Source organism: Ictalurus furcatus, chromosome 23 (genome assembly GCF_023375685.1).
Source record: "Ictalurus furcatus strain D&B chromosome 23, Billie_1.0, whole genome shotgun sequence".
Classification (NCBI taxonomy): Eukaryota; Metazoa; Chordata; class Actinopteri; order Siluriformes; family Ictaluridae; genus Ictalurus; species Ictalurus furcatus.
In genome coordinates, this window is record NC_071277.1 from 18187981 (window position 1) to 18206748 (window position 18768).

Genomic DNA, 18768 nt, shown 5'->3' on the forward strand with positions numbered 1-18768 from the left:
GCTCGGGCCACGCTCTCTCATTAATTATGTAGTCTGGCAAAGTTCTTCGCCAGGATAAACAACGGGAATGACTTTACGGGAAACGACCGAGTGACCGTGTTTTAATCAAAGGGGCAGCTTTGGCTTTACACGTAAGCGTAATGTTTAATTAGCGCATGCAAATGCGATTTGTATTAAAGGCCAAGTCGTTTTTATTACAGCAGTGGAGAGGCCTGATATATTCAGCATTAAGTGGATATAATTACAGGGCAAAACATTTAAACTTCTAACTCTAAGTGAACCAAATCTCCAGGGTCAGTCGCTGTCCACTTTATGTCCATATCTATTATGACACATTTAAATGCTTCAGTGAAACAGCTGTTCTCCTGCATTACCCTAAAACACCCTGGAAAAGCAGCTGTTTCATTTTCCCACTGGGGATCGTAGTTGTTTTGTCGTGATATCAAGACAGCGAACTGCTTCATCGTTCGAACCGGCTCGAGCCGGATCTGAGCAAACATCGGAAACGTTCCTGCATCGGAACCGTGTGAAAAGGTGAAACTAAGCCGCAGAGAACCGGTTTACTTTAATGACGCGACAGAATGCTGCAAAGCTTACAGCGTCAGAGTGTTTTGCTCCACACCTTCAAGACGGCGAACAACAAATCATGCATTTATTAGTCGGCCACTGGGCAAGCGGACGCTCCAGTCTGCTGCCCAGTTCCATGTTTTGGTTGCCCAGAAACTGACTAGGCTGAAAGGTAATAGCCTGGGTATGAAATGTGCTTTAAAATCTCTTTAATCCACCCCAGTATACCAAGCTCTACCGACATAAAAACCCCCCCTCAAAAATCTGTACCCTAAAAGCTGTGTTTGTTCATGTTGGCTATTTAAAAAAAAAAAAAAAAAGACTTCCCATAAATAGCATCTGCTTTAGGTGCCGTATTGCAGGAGAGGTACCATTGACTTCCAGAACGTGTACCCAAGGGTAGTTCAGTTACAGCAGAGTGTAAAGTGAGAGCGAGAGAAAACGAGGGGGCGGAGAGAAAGAGAAGAAGGAAAAAAACGAAAAAGGCCAGAGAGGAGAGAACAGGAGAACGAAAGAAAGACATACAGTATATACGGCGCTCACCTTTAGAATAGTTATGTTCCAGGTAAAGCTCTCCACTGCCTTGTGGAGCTTCCTGCCTTTCAGACCCTCCTTCACCGCCATGTCGTGAAGATTCTCATGGAACTCCATAGCTGAAAAACACAGCGGGAATTTAAAAAACAAAACAAAACAAAAAAACACCCAAATGTTATTTCATTTTCATTCAACTGTGTAAATTTTTTTTTTTTTTATCCTTCATCCAATTTAGATAGACGTAACTCGAAAGCTGAAGTCGAAGGCCATCGCTGCTTTAATTTCTGATGATACACAAGGCTACAACGAAAAGGTATTCGGTTCTGCTTCAAGCAACCAGAGCTGCCTCATAGTCAGGGCTGGAATACCCCGAAAATTTGGGTTTGAGATCAAAACATGGAGATGAGACGAGAGTTTAGGTTTTCAGCTTTTATTTCCTGGTGTTTACATCTAGACGTGTTAAACGACATAAAACATCAGACCATGTCATTTTTAGGCGAGCAAAAGTATTGGAACAGATTTCTGGTCGCATATCCCTTGCGTCAAGCCTGCGATTCATTGACATCAACAAATTGTTGGTTTCTTCTTTTGTGATGCTTTTCCAGGTTTTTACCGTTTTTTCGGGGGGGAGTAATTATTCGTCGGGACTTTGACTTGCATGTTTGTGTTTTCCGATCGCACTGACAGCGACGGCACTTTTAAAAGCGGCTTCATTCCACCCCTCACTTCCCGTACTCGTTCTAAAACGTCCGCTGGCAGTTGAGCAAAAAACCACAAGCAGCTCGAGCAATCAAGCTACCAAGCTATAGGTGGCATGAGTGGCGTTCCTCGGGCGTTTTAAGAGCGCTCGTCTCCAGTCAAACTCTGACATCGTATGAACAGGTGGCGGAAGAGTTTTGGTACAATGAAGCAACTGCCTACATTTGCCCGTATGGACACACCGGCTTTGCTCAACGTTCTTTCCCCATAGTGTTACAGAAAGAAGGTTATTACGTCGGTTAGGACGAGTGCCAGTCATGTGTCTCCGCTCAGCTGCGGTGTATTTTTTCTGTTTAAAGTCCAAGCATGGAACCGAAATCAGGAGCGTCGGCGCTCGGGCTGACAAACGCCGTAAACGTTGAGCGACGTGACGTACCGGTGGCTGACGCACTCGTACAGTAAGAGGACGAGACATAAAAAAGAAAGAATGAGAAACAAAGTCAAGGGAATACGAGTCTGAGAGTGTGTACACAGCAGAAAAGACATGGAATCCTTTCAGGCTGCCTTAGTGTCGAAGCAGGAAAATAAAATGGGTTTGTCGACAGAGAGCTAATTTCCTTTTTTTGTTGTTTTCATCCTTTCTTATTCAGCGGTTCTGCTTTGATGAAGAAATTCTGCTGAGAGAATGCTTTCTAATCATTTCTAACATGTTGAAGATGTGTGTGACTACTGTGACACAGACGAGTTCCACACCGGTCTCAGGCAGACGGACGGATCGATGATGCTGTGCAGCTGCCCCGAGGGCGGGTGGTTTAATTTTTATTTATCTCAAGATGAAGACGTTATCGTGGGACCGAAATGTAGCACTTCGTGACTACCGATCGTTTCTAATGTCCGCTAACCTCGTTGATGCGTATAAGAGTGAGAAGCGGTGCTGCTGGATTTAATAGCGCATGACTGTGCTGAGGATTGGGGCTGGCAGCACATGCGAGCTCGTGGCAGGAGTTGCCTAGCAACATACTGTAGGACGAGGGTGGGAAAAATCCACGCATAATTCAAACGCGGCTCCTCCATGAATGCACGCTCTGTGAAGAGCCGCGGCACCTCGAAGGAGCCCTGAGAACCCTTTACAAGCAGAGAGAGAGAAAAGTCTACCTGCTTCATGTAAAAAAAAAAAATAAATAAACAAACAAATAAATATTCTGAATGACGACACTAGCAAGAAAACACCCAAAAACTGCAACGAAAAAAGTTGCATCGTAAATTTGCAATCGAGTCGCTTTTTTCAGCGCTCTTAAATTCTCATTTCTGATTGGACAGTGTTGGTTAAGAATGCATTCATTTCTAATACAATATTGTTGCTATAGTAACAGCTTACACTGGGAGTTGTATGATGGACTCACCATATAATCTAATAATAACTAATAACAAAAGTATAATAATGTGTTAGGGCTGTAGGAAAATTGATTGACTAATTGAGGAATGACCGTTTATAGCTGCTGTAACGTAAGTGCTAACAGGAACTAACTTGTTTTGAGGACGTTCCATAATATTCAACGTAACTATAAATGGATAAAAAATTTTAAAAAAGTATGAATGTGTTGCTCTTTAATTATTATTATTTATTTTTTTATCACAATTGTTGGCAAATTGCTGTAGTGGAAAAGGAATATCAGGATGAGGTGTTCTAGGAAAACAGGGTGGTACTTCAGGGTGGTACTTCAGGGTGGTACTTCAGGGTGGTACTTCAGGGTGGTACTTCAGGGTGGTACTTCAGGGTGGTAACAGTAGCTCTACTTTGTTAAGCACCCCGGTGCTGGTCATTTTTATAATTTTCTCACTATAGATAGTGTGTCAGTTTTGCAGAAAGCTTTTCAATTTGACGATCTAATCATCTTTTCACTCCACACAACATTTGCATTCATGGAAACACGATAATTAGCATTTTCTTTTACAGGAGTTTTTAGAAAGTCAATTAAATTTGACCTCAGACACACCTGTGCGTCCTGCCCTTCGCTCAGCTCCCGTGAAAACCTTTTCAAATGGAAGAGAAGATGAATGTAGGGCATGAAGCGCTGACGGAGCAATCAGTGCTTCCTGGGCATAATGCATTTTATGAACTCCATTTTGATTCGAGCTAAAGGGATTGGTTTGAGCTCTTGGTGAAGAATTTCCAGCAGATTCTAGCCACAGAACGTTATGTGCTGGCCATGTGGTTTAGACTGCACTGTAAATAAGCTGGCAGTTCGAGCTGGCATGAAAACAAGCCCTAGATTTGTAACTCATTACTCTGGTGCATCGATTGAGGAAACATCGCTTAAAACATCTCGTGGTGAAAGTGATAGCAGAGATTGATTTTGTTCAGGGCTGAATTAGGGAGCTTTCTTACAAATGTGCATTTGCTCCACGTACAAAGCATTATTTTAAGAGACACTAGGCATCCAAATGAAATTACGGCACAACAAGCGTGTCTGTGTTTGGCATTCCACATTACCCCAAGGGCCTTCTGAATCATTCAGAGAGGCAAAGCTGTACAAGTGTGTAATAATGCCATCGCTTTGTTACCCTCTGGAGAACTACTGATGTGGCATTAGTTAAATTCCCAGGGTTACATAATATCTCATTCTTTTTCAAATAACACAAAGACACTCATTTTATACTTATTCATAATGCCATTGTTGCACCCTTGAGATGGCACCGAATAAAATAATCCTCACTGCTATAAATTAAAAAGTTTGCATGTTCGTTTTCTAAGTGCGCACCCTCCGCCAGGTTTGATCATATATGCCGTGTTTTATTCTGTGCTCTAAACTAAGATTCTGCACACATCACCAGATGACATTCGGTTACAGCTTTTGAGGTTGTCTTTCATTGTGTTTAGATGTGTGTTTAAAAAAAAGCAAACTACTGAAAACCCCTACCACTGTTACTACTACCACCGCTACTAATACTATTACCACTACCTCTTCTACTACCGCTACTAATACTATTACCACTACCTCTTCTACTACCGCTACTAATACTATTACCACTACCTCTTCTACTACCGCTACTAATACTATTACCACTACCTCTTCTACTACCGCTATTAATACTATTACCACTACCTCTTCTACTACCGCTACTAATACTATTACCACTACCTCTACTACTACCGCTACTAATACTATTACCACTACCTCTTCTACTACCGCTACTAATACTATTACCACTACCTCTTCTACTACCGCTACTAATACTATTACCACTACCTCTTCTACTACCGCTACTAATACTATTACCACTACCTCTTCTACTACCGCTACTAATACTATTACCACTACCTCTTCTACTACCGCTACTAATACTATTACCACTACCTCTACTACCACTGCTACTAATACTATTACCACTACCTCTTCTACCACCGCTACTAATACTATTACCACTACCTCTACTACCACCGCTACTAATACTATTACCACTACCTCTACTACCACCGCTACTAATACTATTACCACTACCTCTTCTACTACCGCTACTAATACTATTACCACTACCTCTTCTACTACCGCTACTAATACTATTACCACTACCTCTTCTACTACCGCTACTAATACTATTACCACTACCTCTTCTACTACCGCTACTAATACTATTACCACTACCTCTTCTACTACCGCTACTAATACTATTACCACTACCTCTTCCACTACCGCTACTAATACTATTACCACTACCTCTTCTACTACCGCTACTAATACTATTACCACTACCTCTTCTACTACCGCTACTAATACTATTACCACTACCTCTACTACTACCGCTACTAACACTATTACCGCTACTAATACTATTACCACTACCTCTACTACCACTGCTACTAATACTATTACCACTACCTCTTCTACCACCGCTACTAATACTATTACCACTACCTCTACTACCACCGCTACTAATACTATTACCACTACCTCTACTACCACCGCTACTAATACTATTACCACTACCTCTTCTACTACCGCTACTAATACTATTACCACTACCTCTACTACTACCGCTACTAACACTATTACCGCTACTAATACTATTACCACTACCTCTACTACCACTGCTACTAATACTATTACCACTACCTCTTCTACCACCGCTACTAATACTATTACCACTACCTCTACTACCACCGCTACTAATACTATTACCACTACCTCTACTACCACCGCTACTAATACTATTACCACTACCTCTTCTACTACCGCTACTAATACTATTACCACTACCTCTTCTACTACCGCTACTAATACTATTACCACTACCTCTTCTACTACCGCTACTAATACTATTACCACTACCTCTTCTACTACCGCTACTAATACTATTACCACTACCTCTACTACTACCGCTACTAACACTATTACCGCTACTAATACTATTACCACTACCTCTTCTACCACCGCTACTAATACTATTACCACTACCTCTACTACCACCGCTACTAATACTATTACCACTACCTCTACTACCACCGCTACTAATACTATTACCACTACCTCTTCTACTACCGCTACTAATACTATTACCACTACCTCTACTACTACCGCTACTAACACTATTACCGCTACTAATACTATTACCACTACCTCTACTACCACTGCTACTAATACTATTACCACTACCTCTTCTACCACCGCTACTAATACTATTACCACTACCTCTACTACCACCGCTACTAATACTATTACCACTACCTCTACTACCACCGCTACTAATACTATTACCACTACCTCTTCTACTACCGCTACTAATACTATTACCACTACCTCTTCTACTACCGCTACTAATACTATTACCACTACCTCTTCTACTACCGCTACTAATACTATTACCACTACCTCTTCTACTACCGCTACTAATACTATTACCACTACCTCTACTACTACCGCTACTAACACTATTACCGCTACTAATACTATTACCACTACCTCTTCTACCACCGCTACTAATACTATTACCACTACCTCTACTACCACCGCTACTAATACTATTACCACTACCTCTACTACCACCGCTACTAATACTATTACCACTACCTCTTCTACTACCGCTACTAATACTATTACCACTACCTCTACTACTACCGCTACTAACACTATTACCACTACCTCTTCTACTACCGCTACTAATACTATTACCACTACCTCTACTACTACCGCTACTAACACTATTACCGCTACTAATACTATTACCACTACCTCTACTACCACTGCTACTAATACTATTACCACTACCTCTTCTACCACCGCTACTAATACTATTACCACTACCTCTACTACCACCGCTACTAATACTATTACCACTACCTCTACTACCACCGCTACTAATACTATTACCACTACCTCTTCTACTACCGCTACTAATACTATTACCACTACCTCTACTACTACCGCTACTAATACTATTACCACTACCTCTTCTACTACCGCTACTAATACTATTACCACTACCTCTACTACTACCGCTACTAACACTATTACCACTACTAATACTATTACCACTACCTCTTCTACCACCGCTACTAATACTATTACCACTACCTCTACTACCACCGCTACTAATACTATTACCACTACCTCTACTACCACCGCTACTAATACTATTACCACTACCTCTTCTACTACCGCTACTAATACTATTACCACTACCTCTACTACTACCGCTACTAACACTATTACCGCTACTAATACTATTACCACTACCTCTACTACCACTGCTACTAATACTATCACCACTACCTCTTCTACCACCGCTACTAATACTATTACCACTACCTCTACTACCACCGCTACTAATACTATTACCACTACCTCTACTACCACCGCTACTAATACTATTACCACTACCTCTTCTACTACCGCTACTAATACTATTACCACTACCTCTTCTACTACCGCTACTAATACTATTACCACTACCTCTTCTACTACCGCTACTAATACTATTACCACTACCTCTTCTACTACCGCTACTAATACTATTACCACTACCTCTACTACTACCGCTACTAATACTATTACCACTACCTCTTCTACTACCGCTACTAATACTATTACCACTACCTCTTCCACTACCGCTACTAATACTATTACCACTACCTCTTCTACTACCGCTACTAATACTATTACCACTACCTCTTCTACTACCGCTACTAATACTATTACCACTACCTCTTCTACTACCGCTACTAATACTATTACCACTACCTCTTCTACTACCGCTACTAATACTATTACCACTACCTCTTCTACTACCGCTACTAATACTATTACCACTACCTCTTCTACTACTGCTACTAATACTATTACCGCTACTAATACTATTACCACTACCTCTACTACTACCGCTACTAATACTATTACCACTACCACTACTACTATTACCACTAATACCACTACTACTACTACTACTACTACCACTATCACTACTACTACTAATACCACTACTATCACTACTACTAATACCACTACTACCACTGGTACTACCACCACTACCATCACTACTTCTACTACCACTGCTACTACTACTATTACTACTACCACTGCTACTACTACTATTACTACTACTACTGCTACTACTACTACTACTACTATTACCACTACCACTGCTACTACCACCACTACTATCACTACTTCTACTACCACTACTACTATTACCACTATTACTACTACCACTGCTACTACTACTACTACTACTACCACTGCTACTACTATTCCCACTACCACTACTACCGCTACTAATACTACCACTATCACTACTTCTACTACCACTACCACTGCTACTAATACCACTACTACTACTACCACTGCTACTACTACTACTATTACCACTACCACTGCTACTAATACTACCACTACTAATACTATTACCACTACCGCTACTAATACCTCTACCACTGCTACTACCACGACCGCTACTAATACTATTACTACTACTACTACTAATACCACTACTACCACTATTACCACTACTACCACTACTAATACTATTACCACTACCGCTACTAATACTAATACCTCTACCACTGCTACTACCACGACCGCTACTAATACTATTACTACTACTACTACTAATACCACTACTACCACTATTACCACTACTACCACTACTAATACTATTACCACTACCACTGCTAATACCACTACTAATACCACTACTATCACTACTCCTACCACTACTAATACTATTACCACTACCACTGCTAATACCACTACTATCACTACTCCTACCACTACTAATACTATTACCACTACCACTAATACCACTACTATCACTACTACTACCGCTACTAATACTATTACCACTACCACTACTACTATTATCACTACTACTACTACTACTGCTACTACTACTAATACTATTACCACTACCACTAATACTATTATCACTACCACGACCACTACTACTATTACCACCACTAATAATAATAATAATGTATTATCACTTTCTTTGTTTTTTGCTTCTTCTTTTTTAAATTAGTTTATTACCTTTACAATTTATGGCCTGTGAACCAACACTTCAACTTTATACCAGAACATTCTGCTGCATTTGCTCTGTTGAAAGAACCACAGTATTTCTCAACTCGCACACATGCAAAACGGAAATGACTGGCCACAGGTCAGAAAATGTTTGTTTTGCACAAACGGTGTGTACGAGACAAGCGGAGCGTGCCCGGCACAAAGGAAGCCCAAGCAAACAGAACCACTTATCTGTTTCCTGATAATATCGAGTGACGACTTGATGAAGATTTCTCAGTGTGTCCATAACGTCCTGATGTTATTTTCACTTTGTCACAATTTCGTCTGTAGGCGGCTGCAATTAAAAACGTTTCGTTGGCGAGATTGTCATTGATCTTACCCCACTGATCGTTAATGTCTTTCTCATTGCATCTGCTTCATGACTAGCGCACACCTAACACGCCATCACGCCTACTCTAATTCATCAAAACAATAAATAAAGCAAGTATCTGTACGCTCGCTATTGACCCCGGAGTGCTCTATTCTGTTCTGCGAGTCAGCACTGACTCCTTTTCCTTTCCAGAGTCACGTGTCATGGCGATTCGCTAGCACTCTGGAGCGACAGGGCGTCTGATCCCAAACGACGTAAACGGACGAGATTCGACTTGTCGTCTTGAGGCATTACACTTCGCAAACGGATACTGACGGATGTGATCCGAACGGAAGGAAAAGACATCCGTTTGCGTTTTCCTGCCGCCTCCTCGGCTGAAGTGGCAAGGTCACTGATGAAAACGTGTGTGAAGAAGGAATGATGAAAGAATAAACATCCGTCAACAGCTGGACTTGTTCTCCTTTAGGACAAGCAGCGGTGCATTCCATCGAGAGGAACACTGTTTACTAGAGAATTTCATTAGAATTCCGTCCAAGTTCAGAGTTTTAATGGCACAGCCTGTCAATTCAAATGGATTAACATAAGAAATGTCTGCGTTTTGGGTTGGAGGAAAAAAAAAATAAATAAATAAAGAAGAGCTTAGCGAGCGAACGCTAAATAGGTTCTGACAGTTCCTCAGATTCCATCAGCCGAGATCAATAGGAACCTCTGATGAACTGTCGGCTTGATCGGCTGCCAGTCACGGTAACCTAGCAACAGCAGCAAAGGTGGTGATAAAAAAAGAAGGCATTTATTTCTTATTTCCCTGCACTTCTCCACTAACAAGGTTGAGTCAAGGCATTATCAGATGAACTGAGATGTATGCTTTACTATCTGTATATTGATATGCCCATCTTCTAACGAGATCATGTTGTAGAAAACTGGTTTTTCCTTTACTGTTTATAGATATAGATATATAAATTTATACATAATTTATCATTGGTAGAGTTTCAAAATACTGTTTCTTCCCCAGACCATGCGCTTCCCCGTTATAAATTTCTCTCTTTTTTTTTTTGTGATGTCACTGTTACAAACATCTACGGTTCAATGGATTCAGCTTGGAGTAGTGCTTTGGCAGCAGAAGATTCTTCGCAACATATCTTTGCAAAACCTTCCAAAGGATCTCGGAATATTGCACGTCATTTGCATATGGCTGAATATTCTGACAAACGTGGGGATTTCAACGCAGCCCGGTTCAGTTTCTGAACAAGTCGGTGCCGGCTTTGCTTAGAGAGAAAAAAAAAAAAAAAAAAAAATCTGTTAAAGGTGCATTAGTGGATTATTTTTATTCCTTACTTGTACAAATAACCTGGTAGATTATCATGCAGGACATGATAAACAACAATGGATTAAGTCATGGCCTTAACAGAAGTGTGAGTCGCTGAAAACACCATCTGGACTTGCCATCAGTAATGCGTATTTGTGTTTGGATGTGCCTACTGTACATCCTGGGGGCGGAGCTTTATGAACATGGGCGGGAATGAACATGGGGGGGTGGGTGTGAGAAATCTTTCCTGGAGCACCTTCAACGATTATGTAAAGAATAAACACATGGGGGCGTACGATCATAAAAAATGAATCGACGACAGAGTGGTTTTCATTACTAATGAAGGAAACTCCCTTCACCAGATCAATGATTATGCATGTTGTTTTTTTAACCATACATGTGGAGATTACGCTATACAAACTGTTCATATAGAAACAATAATGTATTAGAATGTGCACGAATAATAATAATAAATAATAATAAAAAATTTTAAAACAACAGCTTGCAGCTGGATCTATAGAGCTACAGAGCTGCCGTTAGAGAGAAAGTTCACTGGCACCTTCTGACCAACTGTGACGGCTTTCACCACATCCTAAACTCTGCAACACCTACCGTTTTTACAGCATGCTTCGTACTCATACGGGTTTCTATAAGTCGACCCGTGTTTGGTCGTACAACGTACCGTATTTAAACTGTACGCGATATCCGAGGGAAAAAATTCCACAAGCCCGTAAGCATGTTTCCACTTTAGTGTCGTGCACCAGCAGGCCGACGTGTCGAGCCAGTGTGACACAAATGGAAATTTTCTCCGGGCTATTGTTATTATTGGCCTTAGAGAGCACCATGGCCGGAGCTCAAAGCTTCGGTGCTGGCGTGTCATCTTCGAGCTTCGTTATCCGTTACGTTTGTTCCATTATTTGAAGCTCAAAAGGAAGACAACAATAACGACCGAAGCCCATGAAAGAAGTAGAAATTCAAACCAAATTCAAGAGGCCATGAAAGGCACTTAAAAAAAAAAACAAAACAAAACAAAAACAAAAAAAACCACCACAAGCGCTTAATAAAATGCGCCGTGGCCTTTCTTTCACGTCAGTTCCCTTTCATGTGAACGCAACTGAAGCTCGTCTCGATTGCGGTTTGCAGCTGTTTGACTCGTCGCAGGTTGCGTGGCTTTGATACTGTCGTGCTGGCTCAAGCAATGGATGTTTACCTTTTAGCAACCCTGTTACTTAGACAACAGAGAACACTTCAAAAAACAAATAAATAAATAAACAGACGTCCGTGTGAAACGTCTCAAAAGCAGGTCAACGCTCATGAGAAAAGGAAAGGTGATGAAAGGGGGTGGGGGTGGGGAGTGAGGGGGGGGGTGACGACGACGACGACACATCCTCTTATAACATACCAAGTAGCGGCATAATTAGATTACTCTCTTCGAGTTCTCTCTGAAGTTTTTCTGTGTGTGGACTTGTCAATTTCTGCACAGTTGGAACGCCGATCGTTAGCGTTCCGGGGGGGAAAAAAAAAAAATAACGCCCCGTCACGGAACACCTTGTTTCCCTCTCGCTCTAATTCCCGCCGCTCACCTGCTTTCTGCACTTGGAGTATCCTCTCGTAGACGCCGTCCGAGTTCTCCAGCAGCGTCCTGCTCGTCTGGACCATCTGAAAGAAGAGAAAATCGCTTCAGCACAGTGTCAGCCTTTGTGCTGCGATCGAACGCACCAGTCTAATAGTCGTTTGATAGTGCAGGGATGATAGCCGTGCTTTCCTGTTCTGTTCTGGATGTGACGGGCGCGGGCTGGCACCGAGAGCCTGTAATGGCCACATTTACTGCATTGTTAAGAAATGTAATCAAACCTGGAGTATTTTGTTTTTCTAACCGTGAAATGAGAAAATGGGATGAGTTCTCACACGGTGAGAATGCCGGATATTATGCTGCTTTGTTTAAAGGGCACCGCACCCTTGTTAATGACCCACGTTCCTCTGTACGCTCAATATTAAGAGCTTATTCAGAGAGATGTGTTAAAACAAATCTAGCCAGGGCTTCATGTCCTCAAGCGGCCTTCGGCGCGAGTTATACTCGAGCATTTCTTTGTTTAAACGACCTTTTCAATTACTTTACGATTTGAAAAAGGTACAGAGCAGGGTTATTCAGCTAAAATAAAAATACTCACTAATTAGCCACATGTTTATTTTACCACAAACTGATGCAGTATGACTAAACGTGAGAAACGGCAAGAGGGTTTAGTACTCGCAAAACCAAACTGCCACGCTGCGGTGCTTGGAAGTTGTGGGGTCTTATTAGAACCAACGACAAGGGGGTTGCACCAGGGGTTGATGAAGGGAGATACCAATACCGCTATCCTGTTCTACCATCTTGTGTGAGAATGGCAGTCAGGATATACAAAAATAAATTAACTGCAGGCTATCATGTGAAATATTCAACCGCTACACAATATAAAGCTACTAATAAACAAACCGTGTTGTATAATAAGAGGTTGATGAAAGTTTTCTGCAACGAGATGTTTATTTAACAGTTTTTTTTTAAGGAGTCTCCAGTTTTTTTGGTTTGTGTTTTTATGTCTTATTAACTTTGAGAGAGATAAGACAGATCGTCAGGCGAGGCAACAACGAAAATAATATCAAGAACTAACTCTTTTTTTTGTTTTGTTTATGCGCCGAAAGATTAAAGGCAACTATCGATCCATCCATCCATCCATCCATCTGTTGTCTGTACCGCTTAGCATGGCTGGGTTGCGGGGAACCCGGGGGGCGGGGGACACCCTGGACGGGGTGCCAATCCATTGCAGGGCACAATCACACACACACATTCATACGCTACAGACACTTTTGGAAATGCTGATCAGCCTACAATGCACGTCTTTGGACTGGTGGAGGAAATACCCGGAGGGAACCCCCGAAGCACGGGGAGAACACGCAAGCTCCGCACACACAGGGCCACGGTGGGAATCGCACCCTCAACTCTGGAGTTGTGAGGCAGACGTGCTAACCACTACACCACCGTGCCCCCTTAAAGGCAACTATAAATGGGTAAAAAGTACTATGTGCTTGGTGTTCTCGCACAATAATCAACCTCGTGGGTGCTGACAGTATCTGCTCGTCATGTCAGGCTGCATTACATCACCCCATCACAGACTGCTTCCTAAAACAGCACGCCTTGTTATGTTTTACTCCTCAGACATATTATACATGACATGTCTTATATAATATATTGCAGAATATATTCTTTTCTAGACCCATAAGCACTTTTAATTCGATCTAAGCATCTGGCGACACAGATGGTGGCATGATTTTCTCACACTGTTGCTGACAGTGCAAACTCCTTATCCCGGCATGGGAATTACTTAAAAATGAAAGCCGCATTCATAAATTTATGATTATCGTTAAACTGTGCCCATGGGAGCATTTTTCCCCATCAGTGCCTTTAGCACCTTATCTGAGAGACAAACTCAAGATGCTGAAAAACCCAAGAAGCTTTTATAAAAAATTTTTTTTAAAAAAACACTGCACAAGCTATCAACAATTCATTTTACAGCTGGAAAAAAGAAACCACTTTGAGGTGGCATTTCATTAATTATGGGGCATTAGGTGCTACTGACTTCAGCAATTAATGTCAGCAAAATAAAAAATAAAAAAAGGAAAACGGTACATTAGGAAAAAAACTAGAGCATGCATTCATTTCTAATCTGATGCAGAGTTCATCTAACTTTGCTTCGTTTAGTGCCAAGGGAACAGGTCTTCAGGTTAGACTAATTGACTTATACATTCCCGTTGTGGCTAAAAGCATGAGAAGGTCGCTTATTAAATAGCAGATTGTCTCTCTTTGCCAAGGTTCAGAAGAGAGAGAGAGAGAGAGAGAGAGAGAGAGAGAGAGAGCAGCTGCTTTACAACATGCTGTGCGCCAGCCCATCAAAAGCAAGAGGCTGTGCTCAACCTATCTCGTGGATCAATCAATGCTACTTTGTCAAGTCTTTGGCAAGGCTTCAGCAGACAACAGTCTGTCTCTTGATCCACAAGTTAACCAGAAGCAATTGCTCTTATTTGGCGAAAACAAAATCGGCCCGCTATCGGCTCCAAAGCCAACAAAGACGAGAGAAACGCGTACTGTATGATCCTAGCGTGATGGTTTACTGAGGGTTTTGTGAACAAGAACTCCCGACTGTACGGTTCAACTCCGACTTGATCCTAATTCAAACAGGACCACGGTCTCCAGATTTCCAGCGTCTGATGTGGTTCCCGCAGTCGCTCTGGGAGGCCGAGGAAAGCGAGGGGCGGCGTGGAAGCTGCTCTTAGTCACATTCCACAGCTGCAGCGACAGTCTCGAGGCCGACGCGTCTACTGTGATTAGGTTCCTAATGACTGCAGAAATTACAGCCTTGGTGGCAGGCCCAGCAGTATGCACGGGGTATTTATAGCACAGGACACTTGGAGGAAGAAGAGGAGGAGGAGAAGGAGGAGGAGGTGGGGAGGTGCGTATGTCTCTGTAGATGCTTAAGGAAAAAAGCACTGACTGGCTTCGAGAGCACGTCATTTGCATGTGGTGCATCTTCAGATTATAAGGAAAGAACCACAGTATTAATATGTGTCTCTGGTCTCTAGTGACAACTGACCGATGGATCGATTGAGCCGCCATACCTTCAAGACGAGACACCGTTTTAGTGGAAGTAGGAAAGATGCTGTTAAAAGGAAATCTGCCTAGGCATGTCTTAGAACGTAAGACACTGCCAAAACAAACAAAAAAAAAATGCGTTGGGCAATGTTTGCAACTATCTTGCGACTGACTGTACGAGATGGATGAAAGTACAACGCGAGCAGCTCGTCCGTGGGGACGTATAAATATAAATCTGACTGTGCAAAGCAATGAGAGGTTGCTTTTTATACTTAAGGGTTACGGACAAGGATCTGTGTGTGGCAATTGCCTGGAGATCTTTTTTTAAACCCCTTTTGTATTCATCTCTTTCTCGTGGATTTTTTTTTTTTTTGGTTGTTGTTCCATAGTTGTGGGATCATATAACTGTACCGCTGGGAGGTGAAAGGCCTGGCCACGTCTTCCTCAGAAAAACCTCAATGGGTTTTACATTTCACTGGAAATCTTAAGAGGAAATGAGTCTCCATCGTCCTTGTGTCTGGTTAACTCTTTCAGACTGGCCTTCAAACCAGCGGGATGAAATATAGCACTATGGGCCATGTTCACATTTAGTGACTTCATTTAACTTCAGTCAGTAATAATGTGGGGAAAGTACCTCACAGTGAGAGTTGGTTTACGCAGGTGATTAAATTGCAGCCTAGGCAGATTGTGCAAATTGCCCGCGTGTGGTTTACACCTCGGAGGCTGCTTGGTTTTTCTTGGATAGTAGCTTTCATGATAGGGAGACCTCCACTTTTAAACTCAAGCGCTTGACTTTAAGCCCCGGAAAAAAACAAAACAGTGGATAGAAAGTAAGCATGGAAGATCCAGATTGCGTTTTTTTCTTTCTTTGCTGTATGTTATATGAAATAACACAAAAATACAAGCGGCAATTTAAAAAAATTGTAAAAGATATAATATAAATATAAAGATCTAATGCTTACGGTTTAAAGAAGAAGATTTAAAGACCAAGCACGCGGCGCAATTTAAGCCAGTCCCTCTAGGACTTTGCGATTTTGCGATCGCAGAAATCGAGCGATCTCTGCGATATACGGACGAGCGTGCAATTTTTCAACATTACCGCGGGTTTTTCTGCAGATTTGGGCCAAGACGCGTCATGTGATCATGATCATCAGGACGCACGTTCAAACATAGCCCCTGTTCGATTCAGGTGCAACATGAGTCCAGCTAAAAGGTCTAGCTTAAAGCTAAAAGTATGTACCAGTAAAACGTCACTCCGAAAGACAGTGGCATATTTATATATTGAATATCGCCCCTGATTGACATTACGTCGTTTTTGTGAACGAACACCCCACAACATAAATGTCAGTGTGTGGTTACGTCGGACTGTCCTCGTTCGAGCCGACACCGTGCGAGAAGTTCCAGGTCAGAACACTCAACTGTACAACTCGACTATGAAACTAGAAATATAGGGCTAGTTTCCTGTGAAACTATAAACATGGCGCTAAATAAACACCAAGCCCCAGTTTATCAACGTGGAACACTGAAACGTGATTTCATCAAACTGTTGCTGGGAAGCCTGTAACTTAGGTAGCACTGCTCACTCGAAACGTTCCGGCTGAAATTACAAACATATGACACTCGATGGCGCTGTGAAAAATGACGCAAATCTCGCGGAACTATAGCTGTGTACAGAAGTGGTCTTGCTGTAGGTCTGAAAGGGTTAATCCAGGAGTGATTTTGGGACCAAGAACCATGCGAAATATCGGGCACTTATCCGGGATTTTATTATGCACTTCCTGTAATGCATTATTCAAATGGATTTCACATCCATATATTAGTCCCAACTGTGCGTTCGTGATTTATCAGTAGTTCAGAGTGCTCTGTTCGCCATCACAATTCTACCTAATACATCTGGGTTGATGCATCAGACTAGCTTGTTTTTTTTTTTGTTGTTTTTTTTTTTTTAATATATCCAGCTTGGGCTGTTTAAAAGAAAACACTTAGCGCACTGACTGTGGTTCATTTTGACAGGACTGAGAATGCTTTGAGAGTCCCGTGTCCGTCTAAAGAGTCATGTACGCAATACATCCTTATCCTATCTCCATAGTGTATTATTTTTTAAAAAGTATGAAGCTGAAAGTGTTGCTGAATGAAAACGCATAAAACAAGGTGCATTTCAAAAGCGTTAACATAAATTAGCTAATCTGTCCATCAGCGACTCTTGCAATTAATGGAGATTTATGCTGGGGTTGTTTTTTTTCTTCTTTTTCTTTTTTATGCTCTTTATGCTTTCAGCTGCTACACGACGCCGAAGCGCATAGTTATTTCCGACCTCCAGAACAAAGCCGGTCGATACTGGAGTGGCTCGAATGTTACACTACATATCAAGTCAATCAGTTGCGTAACTGTTTATCTGACTTCATTAAGTAAAGCTGAGCTCTCAAAAGCTCGAACGTCTCTGTTCGCTACATTCTTTCTCACTCCGTCATCCTGTCTTTGTAGTCGAGCGCAGACGAGCTTTACAAACTGGAGGATCGTTCGCGTTCGGGGATTTCTGGCAAAGAGCAAGCGAATCCCCGAACTCTCACTCGCGCGCGCACACAAAGCACACGGTTCACATCGGTGGAGTCTGACAAGCTCATATGTGCAGAAAAACAGAACAAACAAACAAACCAAACAGTGGCGGAGGATGGGACGGGAAGACACGGGCAGCCGGATCGTCCGTTCTCTGGAGAAAGTGGGATTTAAATTAAAACTTATAAATAATAAACCCTTTTGTTTATAGCATGTGCGTGCTACACGGAACTATTTGTCCGCCGTTTTTAAAAAAAACATCCGGTGATTTAGGTATGACTTGTGAATGAATTATTTCATAAGAACTGCAGTATCTCTCGTGTTATTGAGTCCAATTAACAAGGCTTAAATAGTAACGAACGAGCGTTTAACAGCGTTAAGTGAAAATTCGGTCTCTATTGATTAAGTAGGAGGGTTCGAAAACATTTATTTATTTATTTATTTTAAATTTCTTCCCCCCTATTCCCGCCCAGGAACACAAACCGCCATCTCCAGAACCTGGATTTAGCATGTGAAATAGATTTAGCATTAGCAAGACTTTCACGTCATCACTTTCAAGCGTATGCAGCCATTCGACTGCTCGAGAGCCATAACAGAT

The 18768-nt window shown here is 41.8% G+C and overlaps 1 protein-coding gene across 4 annotated transcripts in view; it reads right to left on the minus strand.

Annotated features, from left to right (window-relative positions):
* The window catches only part of LOC128600042 (inactive phospholipase C-like protein 2), a 53802-nt gene that overhangs the window by 5851 nt on the left and 29183 nt on the right, over positions 1 to 18768 (minus strand). For all 4 annotated transcript variants that reach the window (XM_053612167.1, XM_053612170.1, XM_053612168.1 and 1 more), the window contains 2 exons: positions 12571 to 12646; positions 1111 to 1220 (listed from right to left, as the gene is read on the minus strand). In XM_053612167.1, the coding sequence (XP_053468142.1) occupies positions 1111 to 1220; positions 12571 to 12646 (186 nt within the window). The remainder of the gene's footprint in view (positions 1 to 1110; positions 1221 to 12570; positions 12647 to 18768) is intronic.